This window comes from Piliocolobus tephrosceles, chromosome 1, assembly GCF_002776525.5.
Source record: "Piliocolobus tephrosceles isolate RC106 chromosome 1, ASM277652v3, whole genome shotgun sequence".
NCBI classification, from domain to species: domain Eukaryota; kingdom Metazoa; phylum Chordata; class Mammalia; order Primates; family Cercopithecidae; genus Piliocolobus; species Piliocolobus tephrosceles.
In genome coordinates, this window is record NC_045434.1 from 203,473,591 (window position 1) to 203,498,190 (window position 24,600).

At 41.5% G+C, this 24,600-nt stretch overlaps 1 protein-coding gene across 1 annotated transcript in view; it reads left to right on the plus strand.

The window, feature by feature from the left end:
• Positions 1–24,600, plus strand: part of UBR4 (ubiquitin protein ligase E3 component n-recognin 4) — a 137,967-nt gene that overhangs the window by 1,441 nt on the left and 111,926 nt on the right. Inside the window, exons 2-14 of the mRNA XM_026455924.1 lie at positions 7,371–7,468; positions 9,399–9,502; positions 10,412–10,541; positions 10,659–10,798; positions 11,289–11,391; positions 11,527–11,668; positions 12,089–12,213; positions 15,445–15,569; positions 16,470–16,529; positions 16,632–16,822; positions 22,402–22,501; positions 22,641–22,778; positions 23,331–23,448. Of these exons, the coding sequence (XP_026311709.1) occupies positions 7,371–7,468; positions 9,399–9,502; positions 10,412–10,541; positions 10,659–10,798; positions 11,289–11,391; positions 11,527–11,668; positions 12,089–12,213; positions 15,445–15,569; positions 16,470–16,529; positions 16,632–16,822; positions 22,402–22,501; positions 22,641–22,778; positions 23,331–23,448 (1,574 nt within the window). The remainder of the gene's footprint in view (positions 1–7,370; positions 7,469–9,398; positions 9,503–10,411; positions 10,542–10,658; positions 10,799–11,288; positions 11,392–11,526; positions 11,669–12,088; positions 12,214–15,444; positions 15,570–16,469; positions 16,530–16,631; positions 16,823–22,401; positions 22,502–22,640; positions 22,779–23,330; positions 23,449–24,600) is intronic.

Genomic DNA, 24,600 nt, shown 5'->3' on the forward strand with positions numbered 1-24,600 from the left:
CCCAGCTACTGTTTTGTATTTTTTGTAGAGACGGGGTTTCACCGTGTTAGCCAGGATGGTCTCGATCTCCTGACCTTGTGATCCGCCCACCTCGGCCTCCCAAAGTGTTGGGATTACAGGCGTGAGCCACCGCGCCTGACCTGTATGCAGAGTTTTTAACAAATTATAATAAAATAATGGTTGGGTTTGGTAACTTCACAGTCAGCTTTACAGATGGGTTTTCCTATCTGATCATCAGGCCAGGAATGTTCTGAAGATGTAAACAGGTTTCAAATATGCTACTTTCAAATTATGTAGCTGCTTTTTGTTTTAAACATTTGGATTGGCAGTACTTTTCGTGACTCATACTCATGTTACGTAGAATCAGTAACGTTCCAGTCTTTTTAGAACATTTGCTTTTATGTTTTTCTGGACATGAGCTGGATAGCTTATAAAGTATTAATAATTTGTTGATACTCTTCCGTAAATCCTGTATTCTGGGGCCATGCCTTTAAAGCTGTAATACTTAAGGAACACCCTCCAACCAAATACATCACTAGGTTTGAATTTTGCCATATATGTGGTAGTGGTCTCTGCCATACCGTCTGTTTGTACAGATAATCAAGAGTTGTATTTGTAGACATTAATAAGATCTCTCTTTATGGTTTAGAAAACAAGTCCAAACTGATGGCTCTTTGGTAATGCATTTATTGGAAGGCAAGATCTCTCTTTTTTTTTTTTTTTTTTGAGACGGAGTCTTGCTCTGTCACCCAGGCTGGAGTGCAGTGGCGCCATCTCAGCTCACTGCAAGCTCCACCTCCCAGGTTCACACCATTCTTCTGTGTCAGCCTCCCGAGTAGCTGGTACTACAGGCACGTGCCACCATGCCCAGCTAATTTTTTGTATTTTTAGTCGAGAAGAGGTTTCACTGTGTTAGCCAGGATGGTCTCTATCTCCTGACCTTGTGATCCACCCGCTTCAGCCTCCCAAAGTGCTGGGATTACAGGCATGAGCCACTGTGCCTGACCGGAAGGCAAGATCTTTTAAGTCTTCTGGTTTTTGGAGCTCAGTTAACTTTGAAAGCCTGTGTGTCCTCTGCAGGCTGTGTGAGAGGAGTATGATCTAAAGAAAAATTTCCGGAAGAAATACCTGGCTTACAAGTTCTTTACAGTGAGAGCGGCTAAACGTATCAAGTGTTCAGTTTGTTATAAAGCAGGAGTCAGCAAACGTCCTGTAAATGACCAGATAGTAAATAATTTTGGGACATGTGGTCTCTGTGTGGACTGCTCAACTCTGCCATCATTGTGTGAAAGCAGCCACACACCATACATAAATAAATGGGCATGGCTGTGTTTAAAATTGTGTCTGTGGGCAGTGAAATTTGAATTTCATGTGATATTTACATGTCACAAACTATTCTTTTGATTTTTTTTTTTTTTCAACCGCTGTTAGCCATACAAAAACAGCTGACTTTCTGGATTTGGCCTGCAGGCCATAGTTTGCCAACCCCTAGCTTGGAGCACACAGATTATACCCTGCTATCATTATTCCGGTTTCAAAAGATAGATTTATTTATTTATTTATTTATTTATTTATTTATTGACAGAGTCTTGCTCTGTCGCCCAGGCTGGAGTGCAGTGGCATGATTTTACCTCACTGAAACCTACGCCTCCCAGGCTCAAGTGATTCTTGTGCCTCAGCCTCCCCAGGAGCTGGGATTATAGACGCGCACCACCAGACCTAGCTAATTTTTGTATTTGTAGTAGAGATGAGGTTTCACCATGCTGGCCAGGCTGGTCTTGAACTTCTGACCTCAGGTGATCCACCTGCCTTGGCCTCCCAAAGTGCTGGGATTACAGGCGTGAGCCACTGCGCCCGGCCCAAAGGTTTTATTTACTTGTCTTTCCAAAAAGTAAAGGCCTCAGAATTGTGGGAGTATGTCTTGCTTAGGAAGCTATAGTACCAGATCAAAGCCAACACTGTAGATGCTGAGGTGGTCCTTGTTTTCTAGCTAATCAGAGGTTGAGACATCTAGGCTGCTACTTTAGTTCTGTGCTTGCCACTCCCATCTTCTGCAGTTTCCTGGTTTCTTTCTCTTGTTAAGCCTGCCATGGTTTTTCTTCCTTGTCACCGGGGACCATCTGTTTTTCTGTTGCAGTCTACTACTTTCTGCTTCCGTTTTTGATATCCTGGCTCCATCATGCCAGCTATTACTTTCTACCTGGTAGCCTGCTTATCCATTGTATTTATCTCTTGACTGTTGAGAACGATGATGTGCTCGAGACTCCTCAGTACACCACATTCTACCTTTTTTTTATAGTTGAAATTGACCTTTTGAAGAAAAGGTAGATTAAACATTCCTAGGTCTAACCCCTAATTCTTAAGTTTGACTTTGCAACCAAACTGAAACAGAGGAGAAATAGATCAACATGGATAAGTTGGAAAGCATACTCTCAAGTCATTAGATTTTTTAAAAGAAAAAGATATCTGAATTTATTTAAAGGGAAGATTTTTCTCCATAGCATGTAGCTAGTTAGCATGTCTTAAAAAGACTACTAAAATATTTTTTCTTTTTTAAGAGACAGGTTTGGCCTGGCACAGTGGCTCACGTCTGTTATCTCAGCACTTTGGGAGGCCAAGGTGGGAGGATAACCTGAGGTCAGGAGTTTGAGCCAGCCTGGCTAACATGATGAAACCCTGTTTCTACTAAAAATACAAAAAATTAGCCAGGCGTGGTGGCACGCATCTGTAACACCTGTAATCCCAGCTACACGGGAGGCTGAGGCAGGAGAATTGATTGAACCCAGGAGGCGGAGGTTACAGTGAGCTGAGATCACACCATTGCACTCTAGCTTGGGCAACAAGATAAAAACTCTGTCTAGAAAACAAAACAAAAGAAAACAATACGGGATCTCCCTCTGTTGACTGGAGTACAGTGGGACAATTATAGCTTACTGTAGCCTCAAATTCCTGGGCTCACGGGATGCTCCTACTTACAGCCTGCTGAGTAGCTACAGTAGCTAGCTAGACTACCGGCTCCCACCACTAGGCCCAGTTTAAACTCTAACACTGTTACTTAATACATAGTTTAAAGAACATTTTAAACACACTGTTACTTTTCCAAGCCAGAAATGGAGCAGAACTAGCTCAATGGAGCACATGCCTTCTTTGGGATTAGTTAGTATAATCATTGCTGAATGTAGCCTTCTGTGTTAAGGTACAGATAATTCCTTTCTTAACTCTGTGCAAGATAGGCTGGTGAGCATGGTTATCATTGGACAGTTTGACTGACTCTTTGTAGATAAAAAGAAATATGCTCCTTCTCTTTGAGCCAATTCTTGCTGGGCTGACCTGGCCTTTTAAATGATAAACCTGTTCGAGGTTTCTGTTTCTAGATATTTGCTAGAATTTAAGGGCAAAGAGACCTACTTTGGAAGAGGGAGACTGTTACAACATTTCCACTAGGTAATGCACAGTAATTTCCTAAAAAATCTTGAAAGGAAGAAAGGGATGCACTAATGCTGTGATCTTTTGAATTTGTAAGCAGTAGGATGTAAATTGATAATTGACCTAAAAGAAAAAAAAAAAAAAGCCCGCCACCAAAAGATAGATAATGATTGTGAGATTAGTCTTTGACTCCTGTTTCTATGTCTCAGTTTCACATTAACCACAGATTTGTCAAGAGTGTGAGGGAAGTATCTGAAAGATAGTTTTCAGTTCTTCTGTTAACATGCAGCAGATTATAGATAGAAAGATAGGAATAAGCATAATGGATTGTATATATACTTGAGAAAGGAGCTTGTGAAATTTCCACCATTTACAAAAAAGATTGATAGTATGATATTGAAGAGGGAGAAGGGAGGTGAATCTTTAGTCTTTTATGATGCCCTTCCTCAGATTCCCATTTCTTCCTAAAAAGAGCTAGATTTTTCCAGACGCTGCCAGTTCTTTTTTCACTTACACATCAAATTGGATTTCTCTGACCTCTCTGCTTAGCTGCTCTTTCCCTTTGTATTCTGCATCACATTTATTTGGTATAGAGTATAAAAGCTTCAGATTCTCTGTCTATCCACAGTGTTTCAGGCTCAGCAGTGCTGTTGTTGCAGTTCATTAGGAGCGGCAGGTGGTTCAGGAAGATGCTTGACCAATTAGAGCAAAGACATATTTTCACGTCTGTCTCTTTATTTTCCTTCCTGTACTTTATATTTGCTTCCATTTCTTCATTCTTCTCCTTCCTACTCAACTTTTTGTCCTTTGTTCCATTTTTCCATTTCTTATTCTCTGGTATCTTGGTGTCTATCATTTTCTCAGGGAATGAGAGTGAGGTTGGAAATTATGGCAGCACATCCCTATTAGCTGGCTCATGCACACTGTTTCTTTAAAATCAAGAGATATGACAATGTCCATTACTTCTTATTTCCTCCTTCAAGTCTTCAAAACCAATTTTTTCCCCAGGTTTATCCTTAGTTGTCCAATGCACATTGTAAGTAGAGCTGAAGATTGTTCCATTTTTCTTCTGCCAATGTCTGTCTTTCCCCAAAACGCATTCTTCCTGTTTCTTTATTGGAATAAGGATGTTATGTATTTCTAGGGGAGGAAGTTGGGTTCATTAGATCACAATAGGATGATACTGAACCAGGCAATTAAATGAGTTTACTCCTATATATATTTTTAAATGTATATTTCATTCTCAGAATTGGTATGAAAGCAATAGGCTAAGTCCATCCTTTGGGTGGGCAGTATTTCTCTTAGATTTGGTAAACCTGTTCAGCTGGAAAAAGTGGGGGTAAGCAGCTCTGAACTTTGGAAATATATCAGGAAAGGTAAATAAATCCGGTAAAATAACATCAAATGGCAGAATGGGAAAGCCTTAGAAAAACGAATAAGAAAGTATAAGGGTGGGGCCGGGCGTGGAGGCTCAGGCCTGTAATCCCAGCAATATGGGAGGCGGAGGCGGGTGGATCATGAGGTCAGGAGTTTAAGACCAGCCTAACCAACATGGTGAAACCCCGTCTCTCCTAAAACAAATACAAAAATTAGCCGGGCGTGGTGGCACGCACCTGTAATCCCAGCTACTCAGTAGACTGAGGCAGGAGAATCGCTTGAACCCAGGAGGCATAGGTTGCAGTGAGCTGAGATCATGCCTCTGCACTCTAGCCTGGGCGACAGAGCGAGACTCTGTCTCAAAAAAAGAAAGTATAAGGCTGGAAGTAAAGGAAAAACTAAGTATATAAGGTAGAAATGGGGATTTAGTAGGGAGTTTTCTGCTGTACATGTGAGCCTTAAAACCGTGTTTAGTCACCAGGAAATTTTGAATGCTGCTTGTTGTAGAAAGGTTTTTATTTTCTCCTTTTTATGTACCCTGACAAATGGAAAATGACCCTCAATTAGCAGGAGGATCCTTGCACACATCATAGATGCTCCATAAATATTTTTTTTCTTGGTGAAGGAGTTACTCTGAGTTAGGGACTAATCTTTGATACATACCCATTTATCCTTGCTCTACATATAGCAAAGTGCTTGCAATGCCAGACTCTCAAGTGTTATTTAAGGTGATTCATCACTGACATTGGCACCTTCCAAATAGTGACTTGTCCTTTTGGCTCTTGTGTTCATTTGGCAAGTAGATAGTCTTGCAGGCAGTGAATGGAGTATTCACTCTGTTTACATTTCCCTTCTTAGGTTGATACTCTTTTTTATTTTGAGTTGGAGTCTCACTCTTTCGCCCAGGCTGGAGTGCAGTGACACAATTTCAGCTCACTGCAACTCTGCCTGCCTGGTTTAAGCGATTGTTGTACCTCAGCCTCATGAGTAGCTGGGACTACAGGCGGGTGCCACCACACCTGGCTAATTTTTGTATTTTTATTAGTGACGGGGTTTCACCATATTGGCCAGGCTGGTCTCGAACTCCTGGCCTCAGATAATTCCCCAGCCTCTGTCTCCCAAAGTGCTGGGATTACAGGCTTGAGCCACCAGCTACAATGCATCCCGCCATAGGTTGATACTTCTTGCTGGGGATTGACTCACTAAGGAAACTATTCAACCACACTGTTGTTCTTTCCATTTAATAAAATATATTTTAGTCTTTGCTTTACCTTCATGTTTCTTTTTTTTTTTCTGAGACGGAGTCTCACTGTCGCCCAGGCTGGAATGCAGTGGCCCGATCTCGGCTCACTGCAACCTCTGCCTCCCTGGTTCAAGCAGTCCTCTACCTCAGCCTCCTGAGTAGCTGGGATTACAGGCGCGTACCACCACACCTTGCTAATTTTTGTAACTTTAGTAGAGATGGGATTTCACCTTCTTGGCTGAGGGCTGATCTTGAACTCCTGACCTCGTCATCCACCCACCTCTACCTCCCAAAGTGCTGGGATTGCAGGCATGAGCCACCATACCCGGCCGGCCACCGTGCCCAGCCCATGTTTCATCAATTATGGATTAGCACCTGATTTGATAGAATGACTTTAAATATATCCAGCCTTTAAACCTAGTTGGCCTTTAGATTTTTTCAGAATAGGGCATTTCCCCAGCTAAGGATAAAGGATGTGGTTAAAAAAAAAAAAAAATCACTGAGTCTTTTGTGATCTCACTTTAGTCTACAGTCAGGGGGACGGAGTAGGGGATGACTCTGTTATCAAGTGAATTTTGGATTTTAGCATTCATCATATGACTTCTTATCTTGAATTGTTGATTCTTTTTAAGTTACCGCATTACAGGCCAGCCTTATTTGGTCTAAAATTGGTTACTTTAATCTGTATTCCCACTAACAGTATATTGAATACTCTGGTCTGCCCCTTTTTGGCTATCAATAATGAAGGCATATTAGTGATCGGTCTTTGCCAGCCAGTAATACAGAACAGATTGGTATCCTGTTAGGTCTTTACTTGCATTTCATTAGTTCTGCTTGACTTTGAAAATGTTTTCTGTTTGTTAGTCTCTGCTTCTTCCTAAGCCTGATGACCTTGAATGAGATATTTAATTGGAATTCTATAAGCTTCACCTTCCCAATCTTTTTTTGGGATGGAGTCTCACTCTGTTGCCTAGGCTGGAGTGCAGTGGTGCAATCTTGGCTCACTGCAACCTCTGCCTCCCAAGTTCAAGCAATTCTCCTGCCTCAGCCTCCTGAGGAGCTGAGACTATAGGCACATGCCACCACATCTGGCTGATTTTTGCATTTTTAGTGGAGATGGGTTTTCACCATGCTGGCCAAGTTAGTCTTGAACTCCTCACCTCAGGTGATCCGCCCGCCTGGTCTTTCCCAATCTTGAATGGGAATAGGTTAATGATACTATCTACCAGGTAGTGAGGATTAAATAATGTAATATCCATAAAGGGGTATCTGGCACATAGTAAGCGCTAAGTAGATGCTGGCTGAATTATTATTATTTTTGCAGTGAATCAGAAATCCTGCACCATGAGAAGCAATATGAGCCATTCTACTCATCTTTTGTTGCACTTTCCACACACTATATTACAACAGTTTGCAGTCTCAGTAAGTATTCCACTCTTGTCCCTGCCTTCTGAGGGCTTGTGAATAGGGGAATTGTTTATCCTCTTGTTAGTGTATCTGAACAAGTTGTTAATGAAGTCTAGGTTTTAGCACTCCTAAGCTGCTCACCCAAGAGTGGAGACAACTGTCAGCTAGGATGAGGCTCCAGAAGTTCCCTTACCTAGGCTAACCAAGTGAAATTTTAAAACTACTTGGCTTGGACACCTGCTTTATAAGTATTAAGTCAACCTCCTTTCCCTTCTTAATCCAGAGCATTTTTTTGTTTTCTCATGTAATTACTGGTGTGTTAATTTCCTGGGGAAGAGGGTGGTGGACACTGACCTCTGGAGCTAGCAGCCACTCAAGGCTCTATTCCCTATTTGGTTTTGGTGAGGATGTGGATTCTCCCTTGCGTTCTCTGGTATGTGAAGGGATTTCAACTTCAGTTCTCTATTTCCTTCATTTTTCTACCCCTAAAATGGCTAAGTCCTTTTTTAAATTTCTGAATTTTTACACTTTTCTAAAATCTTGACTCAAATAGTTCTGAAGAATTCTAATTATTTTAATTTTGCTTTTTTTAGAGACAGGGTCTTGCTCTGTCACCCAGGCTGGAGTGCAGTGGTGTGATCATAGCTCACTGCAGCCTTGAACTCCTGGGCTCTAGTGATTCTCCTGCCTTAGCCTCCCCAGTCCTAGCTGGGACTACAGGCACAAGCCAATACGTGCAATTAATATTTTATTTTTTTTGTAGAGACAGAGTCTCTCTATGTTGCCCAGGCTGGTCTGGAAGTCCTGGGCTCAAGCAATCCTCCTGGCTTGGCCGCCCAAAGTGCTGGGGTTACAGGCAGGAGTCACCATATTTGTTTATTTGAATAGTTTGCTAAGCAAGTAAACCGAAAGGACACTGAAGAATTAGTGTATTTTTTGTGTGGCCCAAGACAATTCTTCCAGTTACTGAGTAATCCTTCAGTGTCAGATACTGTTTATTACAGGCTCTGGCTACTGGCAGAAGAATCAGTTTTAGCTTGGAGAAACTTTGTGTAAGGAAGTCATTTTATTTTTTTAAGTTATACTTAAACATTTTATCCATTTATTTATTTATTTTGAGATTGAGTTATGAGACTAATTTTTGTATTTTTGGTAGAGATGGGGTTTCACCATGCCGGCCCAACCTGGTCTCGAACTGCTGGGCTGAAGTGATCCACCTGCCTCAGCCTCCCGAAGTGCTGGGATTATAGGTGTGAGCCACTACGCCTGACCAGGACGTCATTTTGGAATCCTTGGGAAGGAGTAGTAGTATCGTCTAGTGCAAGCTTGTCCAACTCATGGCCTTAGGGCCACGGGATGGCTCTGAATTTGGTCCAACACAAATTCATAAACTTTCCTAAAACATTATGAGATTTTTTTTCTTTTTTTAAAAAAGCTCATCAGCTATTGTTACTGTTAGTATATTTTTTGTATGGCCCAAGACAATTCTTCCGGTGTAGCGCAGGGAAGCCAAAAGGTTGCACACTCCTGATTTAGTGGTTAAGAGCATGAACTCTAGAGGCTGACTGCCTGAATTTAAATCTAGCTGTGTGACTTTTGTCTAGTCATTTAGTTAGCTCAGCTGTTAAAAATGGACAGGGATAATATGAATATCTGCCTCATAGAATTGGTTTAAGAATTAGATGATTTAGTACATTTGAAGTGCTTTGCACTGGTGTGATATAAGTATTTCCTATTACAGTTATCCTGATTTCTAGTAAATATGAGATAAATTGATCTGATAGTTATTGATGTTAAAATACCTTTGTTCACCCCTTGGGTTTTTGGCTCTGAATAATTGTTATGATATTGGGAATGTTGGACATAGAGCTCATTACTTACTTTGCTTGATTTATTGACCAAGGCTGAGCAGTCTGAAATTAAGTAATGTTTATTACTTTCTCAGTTCCCCGGAACCAACTTCAGTCAGTGGCAGCAGCCTGTAAAGTTCTAATTGAGTTTTCTCTCCTGCGTCTGGAGAATCCAGATGAGGCTTGTGCTGTGTCCCAGGTGAGAGTGATGGGCCCATTTCTTGCCCTATTCCGAACCAGTATTATAACTGACTAGTGGCATAGAGCAGAGGTCAGTGAACTTTTTCTGTAATAGGCCAGATAGAAAATCATTTGCAGGCTGTATGTTATCTGTTGTAGCTAGTTAACTTTGCCTTTTTAGTGTGAAAACAGCCATAGATTAATATGTAAATGATGAACATGGCTGTGTTCCAGTAAACTTTATTTACAAAAACAGGCAGTGGTTGAATTGGAGCTGTATTTTGCCGGCCTCTGGTACATGGGGCTACAGAGTCTTCTCAAGGATTACACATTTTTGTATTTTTTGTGGAGTCAGGGTTTTGCCATTTTGTCCAGGCTGGCCAGGTAGGTAACAGAAAATGAGTAAAGTGTGCTAATTGAGAAGATTGCAGGCCCCAACTAAAGGGACCAACCACTATTTGGCTCTGGCTTATTACTACCATGCAGGAATGGAGGTGCAAGGTTGCTATACTGTGAATTATTTGAGAGTGAGAAGTTTGGATTTGCATGTGAATCTTTTTATTCACTTCAAATTTTAAAAAAATATTGTGAGAACAATAAGACATCTGCTAGCTACTAAGGACATCAGTTTGCAGTCTTTGCTTTAGTGTTTATATGAACCTAAATTTGACTCTGTGCCAGTTAGAATTCCCAAAAGAGTAGAATTTTCTGAAAGATCTATTTGCATTTGTTTTCTTTCTTTCTTTTTTTTTTAAATTATACTTTAAGTTCTACGGTACATGTGCACAACGTGCAGGTTTGTTACATATGTATACATGTGCCATGTTGGCATGTTGGTGTGCTGCACCCATTAACTCGTCATTTACATTAGGTATATCTTCTAATGCTATCCTTCCCCACTCCCCCACTGCATTTGTTTTCTTTTCAGAAACACTTGATTCTTCTAATCAAGGGCCTGTGCACTGGCTGTAGCCGACTAGATAGAACTGAAATTATCACATTTACAGCAATGATGAAATCTGCCAAGCTGCCCCAAACAGTGAAGACACTTTCAGATGGTGGGTGTTCCTTTGACAGATCTGATCACATGACCACCCTCATGGCACCTTTTCCATGGCACCTTTGCCTTCTAGTGGCACTTTCCTCAGCCCTTTTTTTGCTTTTGTATTTTACAGTGGAAGATCAGAAAGAGCTGGCCTCACCAGTAAGCCCTGAGTTGAGGCAAAAGGAGGTACAGATGAATTTTTTGAACCAGTTGACCTCAGTTTTTAACCCTAGAACTGTAGCATCACAACCTATCAGTACACAGACTCTGGTAAGTTTCTTTAGTCAAATGTCTTCTTCTTTGTGGGATTTGTTAAGGTGATAACACTAGGGGAGAAAAAGTGATATATTTTATGTTTGTGATATAAATGATATACATGTCTGTGGGACAAAAGAAATTGAGGAATACAAAATAAAGCAAGTAAAATTCACCCCAACTCCCTCTTCTGTCCACAGTTACTACTGTTTTGACAACTATTCTAGGCTTCTCTCAATGCAAATTAACAAATGTAAGGTATATGTACAGTTTTCTATATAAAGGCATCACTCCATTTTGGTTATAGAACATACATATTTTTTAAAACTGTATGTTTTTTTCCTCCTCCTGAAAATGTAACCTGTATTTTCTCCAGCATTAGTAAGGAATTTTCCCTTCATTAACTGGGGAGTCTGGAGAGTATCCATGCAGCCACTGCTCACTTTTGACAGTAGGTTTGGTGAAGAGATAATAGTATCTTGACAGGCCTTATGTTCCTTTTCAGGTGGAAGGAGAAAGTGATGAGCAGTCATCTACAGATCAAGCCTCAGCTATCAAAACCAAGAATGTGTTCATAGCTCAGAACGTGGCTAGTCTTCAGGAGCTTGGTAAGACTCTCAACTGTTATCAGAAAGCTGATTTCTGGGCTATTAAAAATTCCTTAAGTGTGCTTCTGTCATGTGCATAAGAATCAAGCATCAGACAAAGGCCTGTTCGTAAGGTCGTGGTTTTCATTCATTTAGGTGGCTCGGAGAAGCTACTGCGTGTGTGTTTGAACCTGCCATATTTCCTACGCTATATCAATCGGTTCCAAGATGCAGTGTTAGCTAATTCCTTCTTCATAATGCCTGCAACAGTAGCAGATGCCACTGCTGTTCGTAATGGGTAAGGTGCTTCACGGTGCACATGCTTTACTTTTTTCGTTTTGTTTTGTTTTGTTTTGTTTTTGGGACAGGGTCTTGTTCCATCACCCAGGCTGGAGTGCAGGCGTGCAATCTTGGCTCCCTGTAACCTCTGTCTGCTGGGCTCAAGCAATTCTCCCACCTCCTGAGTTGCTGGGACTACAGGCACACACCACCATGCCTGGCAAATTTTTGTATTTTTTGTAGAGTCAGGGTTTTGCCATGTTGTCCAGGCTGGTCTTGAACTCCTGGGCTCAAGCAATCCTCCCACCTTGGCCTCCTAAAGTGTTGGGATTTTAGGTGTGAGCCACTGTGCCCGGCCCATGCTGGTAATTGCTTTAACTGTCACATTATAGAAGTGAATGATTCTAAGAGACACTTGTCGATCTCTGTCGTGTTCCAGCTTTCATTCATTGGTGATTGATGTAACTATGGCGTTGGATACACTTTCTCTACCTGTGTTGGAACCTCTCAATCCTTCTCGTCTACAAGATGTGACAGTCCTCAGCCTAAGTTGTCTGTATGCAGGTGAGAATTTATTATATCTGGTCTCATTTTGTCAGTCAAGCACAGATATACTTTCAGGAAACCATGAAAATCCTTCTGAATACTCTACTCATCCCCCTTGCTCCGTTCCCTCAAGGATCATCTAACGTCCCATCAAGGTGAAATGAGGACTGAATAGGAATCTTTGTAAATGGTCCTGTTGGTTCACTGCTGCCATTGCGTTATACGCATATTTTATTTTATAGTATGTGCAGATGTTAAATATTTACTATATAAAAAGCAAAGTGCCAAAGACTTTTGGGATATTGAGATGAACTACGTGTAGTCTCTGCCCTCAAGGAGGCTACATCTGAGCAGCAGAGAACACATAAGGCTAAACAGTATAATATAAAACAGTATTAAAGGCAATAATAGAAGTATAGAATATTTTGGGTACACAGAGAAGAAAGGGGTTGAGTCTTGCTCAAAGTGGGATCAGGTTTGAAGAAGGCTTCATGGAACAGGTGGTATCTGTTTATACTGATAAATGCAAAGAATGATATTCTTTAAGCTTTCATAAAATCCCCTTTCTTCCTGTTGATCTTACTGCCTTTGAAGCAGGGCCTGACAGCTGGTGTTTACTCTCTTTTAAGTTATTGTTAAAAGGACTTTTTAGCCCAGATCACTGATCTTTGGCATAAAGTTCCAAGACATATCATATCTCTGGTATGTCTTGGAAGTTTTAGCGATTTTAGAAGTTTACTTGGTTTTGCAAGTGAAGATTTGAGCAGATAGTCTTGGAAACCTGACCTTGGGAACACCACGAAATTGCTGAGGTTGATCTCACTACATTCTCTGAACAGTTTTAATTTGAACATCTATGTGTGAAGAAGAATATAAAGATAAAGGCAGCTGTGCCCTCAGGGACCTTACTGTCTTTTAGAGGATGTTAGTAAATAACTTATAAGTAAAGAAACTGAGTAAGAGATGAGAAAGTACTTTGGAAGCTTCGAGGAGGGAGAGCTCGCTTTCAGTTGAGAAAGGCAGTAATCATGAAGGAGTTTTGATGTTGAATCTTAAGTCAGGTAGGATCTCGGCTTGGCTATTTCTAGGCAGAGGCAGAAGCAGACAAAAAGTATCCAAGAGTTTGGGGGAACATACTGCATAAGTTGTGTGTGTGTGTGTGTGTGTGTGTTTGTGTGTATAAGTAAGTCTGTAGGTTTTATGGCTATTCGTGGGTGTTGTATAATTGGACAGAAAGTAAGACTCAATTAGAAATGCAGACTAAGTCATTTGGACCATATCCTGTAGATAGTAGAGACCGTTAAAGCTTCTGAGCTGTGAGAGGATCTGAGCTGTATTTTAGGAAGAACATTCAGGCAGTAGTGTACAAGGTATTTTGGTGTGGGGAAATATTGGAGGCAGGGAAACTACTCACGAGGAATTGGCAGTCATTCAGGCAGCACACATTTAGGGCCTCAGCTAGGGCAGCAGCATTAAGAGTAGAAAGTTAAGGATACATGTGAGAACATGTTCTCTCGTAGCTAATTTCCAGTATTGAGCTTCCTCGTGCTCTACTGTTGATTTTCCATTTTTAAATTTGGGATTTATTTATTTTGATTTCCGGGGAATTTCATTACCCTCACATGGATCTCAATGTACTCAGTCAGTAAGTGATTCAAGTCAGTAAGGACTAGAGATTCTTTAAAAATTCACGGTCGGATTAAAGATCCCACATCTGGTTTGTTAAAATTTGATCACTTGGGATTTGATTTAAGGAAAGGGATTTGGCTATGATGTCTTTGAGAAATTCCAGGTATAGGATTTTTTTTCATAATCTTAAAATTTACTTTTATTTTTAATTTTTTGAAATTATTAGATTTTATTATTTATTTATTTAAGAAATATGGTCTTGCTATGTTGTCCAGGCTAGATTTGAACTGTTAGGCTCAAGTGATCTTCTCACCGCAGCCTCTTGAGTCCACTGTGCCTGGCTCTAGATTTTAAATTTAATTAATTAATTAATTATTGTAATTTTTTTTGAGATGGTGTTTCGCTCTTTTGCCTAGGCTGGAATGCAGTGGCTCAGTCTCAGCTCACTGCAACCTCCGCCCCACAGGTTCAAGTGATTCTCCTGCTTCAGCCTCCCGAGTAGCTGGGAGCTGGGATTATAGGCGCCTGCCACTCCGCCTGGCTAATTTTTGTATTTTTAGTAGAGATGGGGTTTCGCCATGTTGGTGAGGCTGGTCTCGGACTCCTGACCTCAGGTAATCCACCCCCCTGGGCCTCCCAAAGTGCTAGGATTACAGGTGTGAACCATCATGCCCGACCTTAATTATTTATTTTTATTCCTTTTTTTTTTTAAGAGATATAATCTTAGTGTTTCAGCCAGGCAGGAGTGCAGTGTACCGATTATAACTCACTGTAGCCTCAAACCCCTTGGTGAAAATGATCCTCCCACATCAACCTCCCAAATAACTGGAATTAGAGGCTTGTGCTACCTCACCTGGCTTAGATTTTATTTATTTTAGGTTTATAGAGTTGCCATGTACTCCCTCTCCCTTATAGCTAGTTTCTCTTATCATTAATACTTTTAATTAGTATGTTAGATTGTCATTGATGAACCAATATTGATATATTATTATTAACTAAAGTCCATAGTTTACATTGGGGTTTCATTTTTGTGTGGTACAGGTCTATGGGTTTTGACAAATGTATAGTGTCATGTATCCATGATTACCATATTGTACAAAATAGTTTCACTGCCCTAAAAATCCCCTTTGCTCCACCTATTCATTCCTTACCCCATCCCTCGACCCCTGGTAACACCACTGATCTCCACTCTCTCTCTAGTTTTACCTTCTTTAGAATGTCATGTAGTTGGAATCATACAATAAGCCGGATTTTCTGTTTGGCTTCTTTCTCTTAGCAGCATGCGTATAGGTCTCCATGTCTTCTCATGGCTTAATAGCCCATTTCTTTTTATTGCTGAATTAATATTCCATTGTATGGATATACCACAGTTTATCTGTTCTCCTACTGAAGGACATTCGTGTGTGTGTGTGTGTGTAAGTTTTTAGCTTATTTGGATAAATACCTAGCAGTCTGGTTACTGAATTGTATGGTAAACCTATTTAGTCTTGCTCTTAATGGCATTTATTTTAAGTAATCAAATCATGGAATTGCTTGTGGGTGGATTGTGCTTTTGTGTTTCAGCTTTGGTGGATTCTTGGGTGCACTCCATGGCTGAGACCTGTGCATCTTCTTTTTCAGGTGTGAGTGTGGCAACCTGCATGGCCATCCTGCATGTGGGTAGTGCCCAGCAAGTGCGGACAGGGTCCACGAGCTCCAAAGAAGATGACTATGAAAGTGACGCAGCTACAATTGTCCAGAAATGTGTAAGCCAAAGATCTGGGGATAAGGGAATCTTGATTGTTCAAATGAGGGAGTATGGCCAGTTCCACTTTCTTCCATGATAGAACAAAGAACTTAAAGTATTCTCCACACTACTTTCCCTGGGTACTAGTAGGTCTAAGAGGTAGGCATCTAGCTTGTTGATTTGGTATATTGGTTGATTTGGTATATTGCTATTTCCCTATCTCTGTAGAACACACTTGAAAGATTAGCCATTAATTCAGCAAATACGTTTGAGGGCTTACTGTGTGTCAGTGTACTTTTAGGGGAATGCAGTAAACAGGAAAATATGGGATAGTGATTAAGTGCACTGAAACAATACATTGTGATTAAGAGTGATCCGGGCTGGGCGCAGTGGCTCACACCTGTAATCCCAGCACTTTGGGAGGTGGGTGGATCACCTGAGGTTAGGAGTTCAAAACCAGCCTGGCCAGCATGGTGAAACCCCATCTCTACTAAAAATACAAAAATTAGCCAGGTGTGGGGGCGCATGCCTGTAATCCCAGCTACTCTGGAGGCTGAGGCAGGGGAATCCCTTGAGCCTGGGAGGTGGAGTTTGCAGGGAGCCGAGATCACACCATTGCACTCCAGCCTGGACAACAAGAGTGAAACTCCGTCTTAAAAAAAAAAAAAAAAGTGATCTGATGTGGAGCTCCGCATGCTGCTTTTGACTGGGAGGAGGGATGGCTTCTGAGATGGTGACATTTGATCCACATGAAAAGAGGGAGTCAGCTCCATGTGAAGGTCAAGGAAAGTGCGATGGAATGTATCATTGAAAAGAGGATATTGAATTCTTCAAGTTAAATTGATTTGGGTAGGATTTAGCATTTATAATGAAATCTGTCAGCTTGTTTAGATTTTTGTATCTATTTGATATTGTACAGCTCGAAATCTATGACATGATTGGACAAGCCATCAGCAGTTCTCGCCGAGCTGGTGGTGAGGTAAGAAGCTTATCTGTCTCTGCTGCGTACTTACTATCTTGTCCTCTGTGAGATGTGAATATCTCTATGATTATGTTTTTTATTTTGTGCCTTTTACAACAGCACTATCAGAATTTCCAATTGCTGGGTGCTTGGTGCTTGTTAAACAGCCTTTTCCTCATATTGAACCTCAGTCCTACTGCACTGGCTGATAAGGGGAAAGAGAAGGACCCGCTGGCCGCCCTCCGAGTCAGAGACATCCTTTCTCGTACTAAAGAGGGAGTGGGCTCTCCTAAACTGGGGCCTGGAAAAGGGTATGTGTCTACTTGATCGTAACTTATATTTTGTTTTATTTACCTAACATTTTATATTGACAGGGAGCTAGTATGACTTCATATCAATAGGAAAATTTGTCTTCCTACCTGGTTTGAATTTAACAACTAAGATAATGATCATGATCTGTTATCTCCACAGCATAGCTTGGTGATTTTTAGATAAGTCACTCATTCTCTTTGATCCAATTTCCTCATCTATCAGAGGGGAAAAATATCTGTGCAATGTGTATTTCAGGAATTTTATAAAGTTCAAATCAGAAAAACATGTTTCTGTCTTGTAAAGCGGGCTTGTTTGACTTGGAGTTGAGTTCTTGCATGTATAACCCATAAGATGAGAATATTGTTAGGGCCTGCTGGTTTGCTTCCTGTAATATTTGCTATTGTTTTGACGAACTCTGAAAGAAGAGATATGACCAATGTGCTGTTCAGGTTTCGTTTTCTAAGCCCAGGTGTTTCTGGATTTTATTTTTTCATTCAATCCCTATCATATGCTAGGCCCTATTCTAGGCATTGAGGATATAGCACTAAACAAAGTGATGCCCTTGCCTTTATGGAGTTTATTTTATATCTGGAGAAACAGTAAACAAATCTACTAATGAGTAGATTATAGATAATCATATATAAATGTTGTGAAGAAAAAGATGTCAGAGCGAGGGGCCGGAGAGTCATAGGGGTTTATTTTATTTTATTTTTTTGAGACAGAGTCTCCCTCTGTTGCCCAGGCTGGAGTGTAGTGGCGCGATTGTGGCTCACTGTAACCTCCAATTCAGGGGTTCAAGCAATTATCGTGCCTCAGCCTCCCAAGTAGCTGGGATTACAGTTGTACGCCACCACACCCAGCTAATTTTTGTATTTTTAGTAGAGATGGGGTTTCACCATGTTGGCCAGGCAGGGTTTCGAACTCTTGACCTCAAGTGGTCTGCCCACCTCAGGCTCCTAGAGTGCTGGGATTACAGGTGTGGGCCACTGTGCCCAGCCCAGGGCTATTATTTTAGTTAGGATGATCCAGAAAGGGCTCCAAAGACGTGATATAGAGACCATATGTGAGGTAACAGAGCTATGTAAGTATTTGGGGTAGAATTGTTCAGGTTTGAGATGGAAGTATGATTGACATTGCTGAGGATCAGCTAGGTCTGTATGGCTAAAATGGAGAAACCAAGGTGGGAGAGTGGTAGAAAATTAGTCAGACAGGTAGCCAGTGGCCAGATCATCTAGGACCAAGTGCAGTCAGTAACCGTTAGAGGGATTAAACAAGGGAGAGATGCAACCTGATTTATTAGTGATCTGAGAATAGACTGCAGGGCATAAGATAAGAAGGAGGGAGAACAGCTAGCATCAAATGCATCATTCCAGGTGAGATATGAAAGTGACTTGAATAGGGTGGTGTGGCAAAGGCAGAGAAAAGAGGTCAAATTGGAATATATTTGGAAGGTACAGCTGTCAGGATTTACTGATGGCTTGCATGTTGGGTGTGAAAAAGATGACATCACGATTTTTTGGCTTGAGGCCACTGGGTTGTAGAATTTACTGATACCAGAAACACTTGTTTAGGAGTGGGTTGAGTGGGAGGAAGGGGAAGAAATAAAAACGTAATCTTGGCCATGCGGAGTGTAAGATGACTGTCAGACCTCTATGTCAGATGTTGAGTGGGCAGTTGGATATGTGAGTCCGGAGTTTCAGGAAGAGGTCACAACCTGGACTGCATTAACAAATTACCCTCTGAGCATCTTCTCTGTCCCAGGCTCTATGTTAGTTCTGGGTGCTGTGATGAACATAAAAATGGACGTATTCTCAAGAGACATGAAGTATATATCCATACAAATATATCTTTTTCTTTCTTTTTTTTTTTTTGTTTTTGAGGCAGAGTCTCGCTCTGTTGCCTAGGCTGGAGTGTAGTGGTGCAATCTCAACTCATTGCAACCTCTGCCTCCCAGGTTCAAGCAATTCTTGTGCCTCAGCCACCAAGTAGCTAGGATTACAGGTGTGCACCACCAGCCCAGCTGATTTTTTTTTTGTTTTTGTATTTTTAATAGAGATGGGGTCTTGCCATGTTGGCTAGGCTGGTATTGAACTCCTGGCCTCAAGTGATCTGCCCACCTCAGCATACCAAAGTACTGGGATTACAGACATGAGCCAGTCTGGCTGGCCATGTCAAATTGTATCTAGAAAGTATTAGAACAGGGGCATTTGACCTGGCTAGGGACATCAGAGCAGGCTTCCTCAAGGAATTAAGCTGAAATCTGAAACCGGTATTGACATGGTAAGGTGATAGATACTAGGCAAAGTAAGGAGGTGAGAGTGTTTCAGAGCAAACGGTAGTTTGTGATTTTATGAGTGGCCATTTTCATTCTTGGCATTGTAAAGGGAAATGAAAGAATGCTAAGAAGTATATCCTTAGAAGTAGCAGTCATGCTTTTTTTCTTTTTATTTTTCTGAGATGGGGTCTTGCTCTGTTGCCCAGGCTGGAGTGCAATGGCACCATCTCTGCTCACTGCAAGCTCCGCCTCCCGAGTTCATGCCATTCTCCTGCCTCAGCCTCCTGAGTAGCTGGGACTACAGGCGCCCGCCACCTCGCCCAGCTAATTTTTTGTGTTTCTAGTAGAGACGGGGTTTCACCGTGTTAACCAGGATGATCTAGATCTCCTGACCTCATGATCCACCCGCCTTGGCCTCCCAAAGTGCTGGGATTACAGGTGTGAGCCACCGCTCCTGGCCGCAGTCACGCTGTTAAAATGGCTGTTGTTTCTTTATATTTTAAGAGAATGCATGTATGTTGTATAAGTGACAAGCCATAAAGATGGGCATAAATAGGAAAGGTAAAAATGATCCCAAATTCTGCCACTCAAATTGGTAAACATTCTTTTAGACATTTTTCTGTGCACATATAAAAACTATGTAAGTTTACAAAAATGGGATCAGTGTATATGAAATAGTGCAACATCTTTTCAGTGACACTATTAAAATGTCTAAGTTTTTAATGGCCAGCAGTATTCCACTATGTAAATATACCATAGTTACCTAATTCCCCTATTGCTAAGCACTTATTTAGATTGTTCCAAATGTCTTGTTTTGATAAATTTTGCTTTGATAACTTCCTGAAATATAAACTTTTGGGAATTTAATTGTCCTCTTGGGATGAATTCCCAAAGGTGCCATTGTTAGGACAATGGGCTCACATATTTAAACACTGGAAATGTTTTCTCAAACTACTCTTTAGAAAAGTAACACTAATTTGCATTGACACCAGCTGTGTGCCTATGTGCCCATTTCCCCATGCTCTCTTTGACACTGGGTATCGTTTGTCTTCATGTTTGCTTATCTTAGAGGAGAAAATGCTATGATATTTCATGTATTTGTATTTCTTTGATTACTAGTGTGATTGTATTTCATTTCACGTATTTATTGGTCATTTGTATTTCTTTTTTTTTTTTTTTTTTTTTAGATGGAGTGTCGTTCTGTTGCCCAGGCTGGAGTGCAGTGGTGCGATCTCGGCTCACTGCAAGCTCTGCCTCCTGGGGTTCACGCCTTTCTCCTGCCTCAGCCTCCTGAGTAGGTGGGACCACAGGCGCACAACACCACGCCCGGCTAATTTTTTGTATTTTTGGTAGAGACGGGGTTTCACTGTGTTAGCCAGGATGGTCTCGATCTCCTGACCTCGTGATCCGCCTGCCTCAACCTCCCAAAGTGCTGAGATTACAGGCGTGAGCCACCGCGCCTGGCCAGTCATTTGTATTTCTTTTGTAAACTGCCTTATGTCCTTTGCCTTGGTTTTCTTTTTGGTATTTGTCATTTTCTTTTTAATTTTTTTATTATTATTTTTACAAAGATGGAGTCTCACTTTGTCTCCCAGGCTATAGAGCAATGGTAGGATTATAGCTCACTGTAACCTTGAACTCCTGGGCTCTGGTGATCCTCCCATCTCAGCCTCCTGAGTAGCTAGGACTACAGGTGTGCACCACCATGCACAGCTAATTTTTAAAATTTTTTGTAGAGATGGGATCTTGCTGCGTTGACCAGGCTGGTTTCGCACTCTTGGCCCCAAGCAATCCTCCTGCCTCAGCCTCCCAAAGTGCTGGGATAAAGATGTGAGCCCCCGCATCTGGCCTGTGTTTGTTCTTTTCACTTTTTGATTTATATGAACTTGTAAATCAGATATATTAACCTTTTGTTATGTGGACATTTTGGATAGGAGGGAAATACTTTACTCAAATGTAATTAATTTTCTTTTCTTTTTCTTTTTCTTTTTTTTTTTAAACAGAGCCTCACTGTATTGCCCAGGTTGGAGTGCAGTAGTATGAACACAGTTCACTGCAGCCTCCACCTCCTGGGCTCAAGTAATCCTTCTGCCCCAGCCTATTGGGTAGCTGGCACCACAGGTGTGCACCATCATGTCTGGCTAAGTTTCTCATATTTTGTAGAGACGGGGTCTTGCCATGTTGCCCAGGTTGGTCTTGAATTTCTGGGCTCAAGCGATCCTCCCACCTTGGCCTCCCCAAGTGCTGGGATTATAGGCATGAATCGCTGCTCCCGGCCTCTCTTTTATTCTCTTAGATTTGTTTCCAGATATTTTATAGAAGTTGGTAATTCTAATCTTTTTCTTTTCAAAACAATGACTCTTTGAAAGTTCAATCTACATTTAAAAGTCAGCATCTTTGCGTATGCCATTAGCTTTGAACTGATTGTTTAAATTCCAAAAAATTTTCGATTTGGGAGTTTCTTCTATTCCAGGAGGATGGATTTATTTATATGTATATATATGTATATATTTTGAGACGGAGTCTCGCTGTGTCGCCCAGGCTGGAGTGCAGTGGCCGGATCTCAGCTCACTGCAAGCTCCGTCTCCCGAGTTTACGCCATTCTCCTGCCTCAGCCTCCTGAGTAGCTGGGACCACAGGCACCCGCCACCTCGCCCAGCTAGTTTTTTTGTATTTTTTAGTAGAGACGGGGTTTCACCATGTTAGCCAGGATGGTCTCGATCTCCTGACCTTGTGATCCGCCCGTTTCGGCCTCCCAAAGTGCTGGGATTACAGGCATGAGCCACCGCGCGCGGCCTATTTATTTATTTCTTGTTTTAAGACAAGGTCTTGTTCTGTCACCCAGGCTGGAATGCAGTGGCGCACCTCAGCCTCCCAAGTCGCTGGGACCATAGGTACATGCCACCACGCCCAGGTAGCTATTCAATTTTTTTGTAGAGATAGGGTCTCCCTCTCTAGGTTGCCCAGGCTGGTCTCAAATTCCTGGGCACAAGTGATTCTCTCATCTTGGCCTCTCAAAAGTGTTGGGATTTAAGGTGTGAGCCACCGTGCCCAGCCTAGTCCAGGAATTCTTAACCTGCAGATCCTTAGGCCGTCTGTGGATGGGGTTCAAGGAGATTGTGAACTTCAGAAATTATATGCAGATGTATGTATGTACAATTTTTTTTTTTCTGAAGAAAAGTCCACAGAGTCTGAAAGGGGTCTGAGACCCCAAAATGGCACTCTTTCAGAAGTTTTCAGTAATTAATAATTCAGTAATCCTTAATTATTTTAAGGATTGTGTTTTCCTTTTTCTTTGTGTAGGCATCAGGGATTTGGGGTACTCTCAGTAATATTGGCAAACCATGCCATCAAACTGCTAACGTCACTCTTTCAAGACCTACAAGTGGAGGCGCTTCACAAGGTAAGGAGGTTATCCCCGTGGTAAACAGCATATTGATTGCGGGATCCACTTCTGGCCAAGCTAGCTTGATCCATCAACTCAAGTTGTTTTTTCTGGCTGAGTAGTATCATTAATTGCCCTTTGATATCATTGCCTTCAGGGTTGGGAGACAGATGGCCCCCCTGCAGCCCTGAGCATTATGGCCCAGAGCACTTCCATACAGAGGATTCAACGGCTGATTGACTCTGTCCCACTGATGAACCTGCTCTTGACATTACTTTCAACTTCCTACAGAAAGGTGGGTGGGAGTCAAGCCATTGATAATTTAGAAGGATGTCTCATAATTTATATATGATACATATTATATGTTTTATACTATATATAAAATATATAACATATATAAATATATTTGTTTTATAGATATATATATCTATGAAACCGTCTTGAAATGAGTAAGACTGACTATACACCATGACCTTTATAGACCCAAAGTTGTGGTAATGGTGTTGAAGAAGTGAGAAATTCTTAACGGGTTGAATCTATCCAAACATTTGAATCAGTTGTTGATGATCAGTTTTGTGATACACATAGCTACTTGGTGATTTGTGATGATTGGCCTACTGAAGCAGAAGCATAGAGGACACTATGGAAACACTCCTGTTTTTCAGTTCTTGTCCACGTCTCTGGTTGGTAGTGTTTTTGTAGGATAAAGTGATGAAAGTCCTTAAGGGAGTTATTAAGAGGCATACTTCTTGGATTTAGGAAAAAATAAAGAGTTATGGAGAAAGTTTTCATGTGGTGAATGAGATTAAATAGGATGGCTCTGGTTGTGTAATTGTCACTTTCCTAGGCATGTGTCCTGCAGCGGCAGAGGAAGGGCTCCATGAGCAGTGATGCCAGCGCCTCCACTGACTCCAATACTTACTATGAGGATGATTTCAGTAGCACGGAGGAGGACAGCAGCCAAGGTAGGGGCTGCTCTTTTCTCTCTCCCAGAGATAAGCTATAGAGTGCAACAGGAGTGTTCTCAGCAGATTCCTGTAGTTTCCTGAACAAACAAAAGTTTCCAGTTTGTTTTCACCTGCTTAGCCTGGACCTTGGTTTTATGTGCACTCAAAGATGACATGTTATTTAAGATCAAGTTGAGCTGTTGATGAATGAATGATGGACACAACTTTCAGCCAAGCCTGGGTTACTTTTCATTCCTTTCCCTCCAAAATCAGAAAACATCTCAGTTATTCCATATTTCTTCCTGTGTTGTCTCATTTTGTGACCTCTGCTCTAAGCTTTCTCAGTGAAACTCAAAAGGTCACATGTGAGGTGTTTGGTTTGGATGTTGTCACAGTCATAGTTTAGGGAAGCTTGAGTAGAGAAACCTAATCCTGTTGTAGTGAACACACTGGCATGCCCTCCTGCCTTAGTTTGATGAGAGAGTGAATAAGGTAAGTACCTTAGATTCTTTCATAATCAAGTTTGTGGGAACAATGTGAAATATGGAGGAAGACGTGATTCTTACCATCCTTTGATTTATGGTTGATAAGGCAGGTATAAATTTGCTCTTGAAAATGTTTGGCTTGTTACCAGTTAAATAATGTGAAGTTGTTTCTCTTTCTTTGTTGGGCTCCTTAAAGGAAAAAATAAATCAGCTGGGCGTGGTGGCTCACACCTGTAATCCCAGCACTTTGGGAGGCTGAGGCAGGTGGATCACAAGGCCAGGAGTTCGAGAGCAGCCTGGCCCATATGGTAAAACCCCGTCTCTACTAAAAATACAAAAATTAGCTGGGCATGGTGGCATGTGCCTGTAGTCCCAGCTACTCTGGAGGCTGAGGCAGGAGAATTGTTTGAACTCAGGAGGTGGAGGTTGCAGTGAGCCAAGATTGCGCCACTGCACTCCAGCCTGGGTGACAGAGTGAGACTCCCTCTCAAAAAAAAAAAAAGAAAAAAAATCAGTTTCATTGGGGTGTAATTTACATGCAATAAGATGCTCTTATTTTATGTATGCGTTTAGATGAGTTTTGATAAAAAAAAAAAATGCAACCTTGTAACCACCATCACAGTCGGGATGTCCTTGTGTTCCTTTTGACTTAAGCACTTTCAGGAAGCAGATGCACTAAAAACAT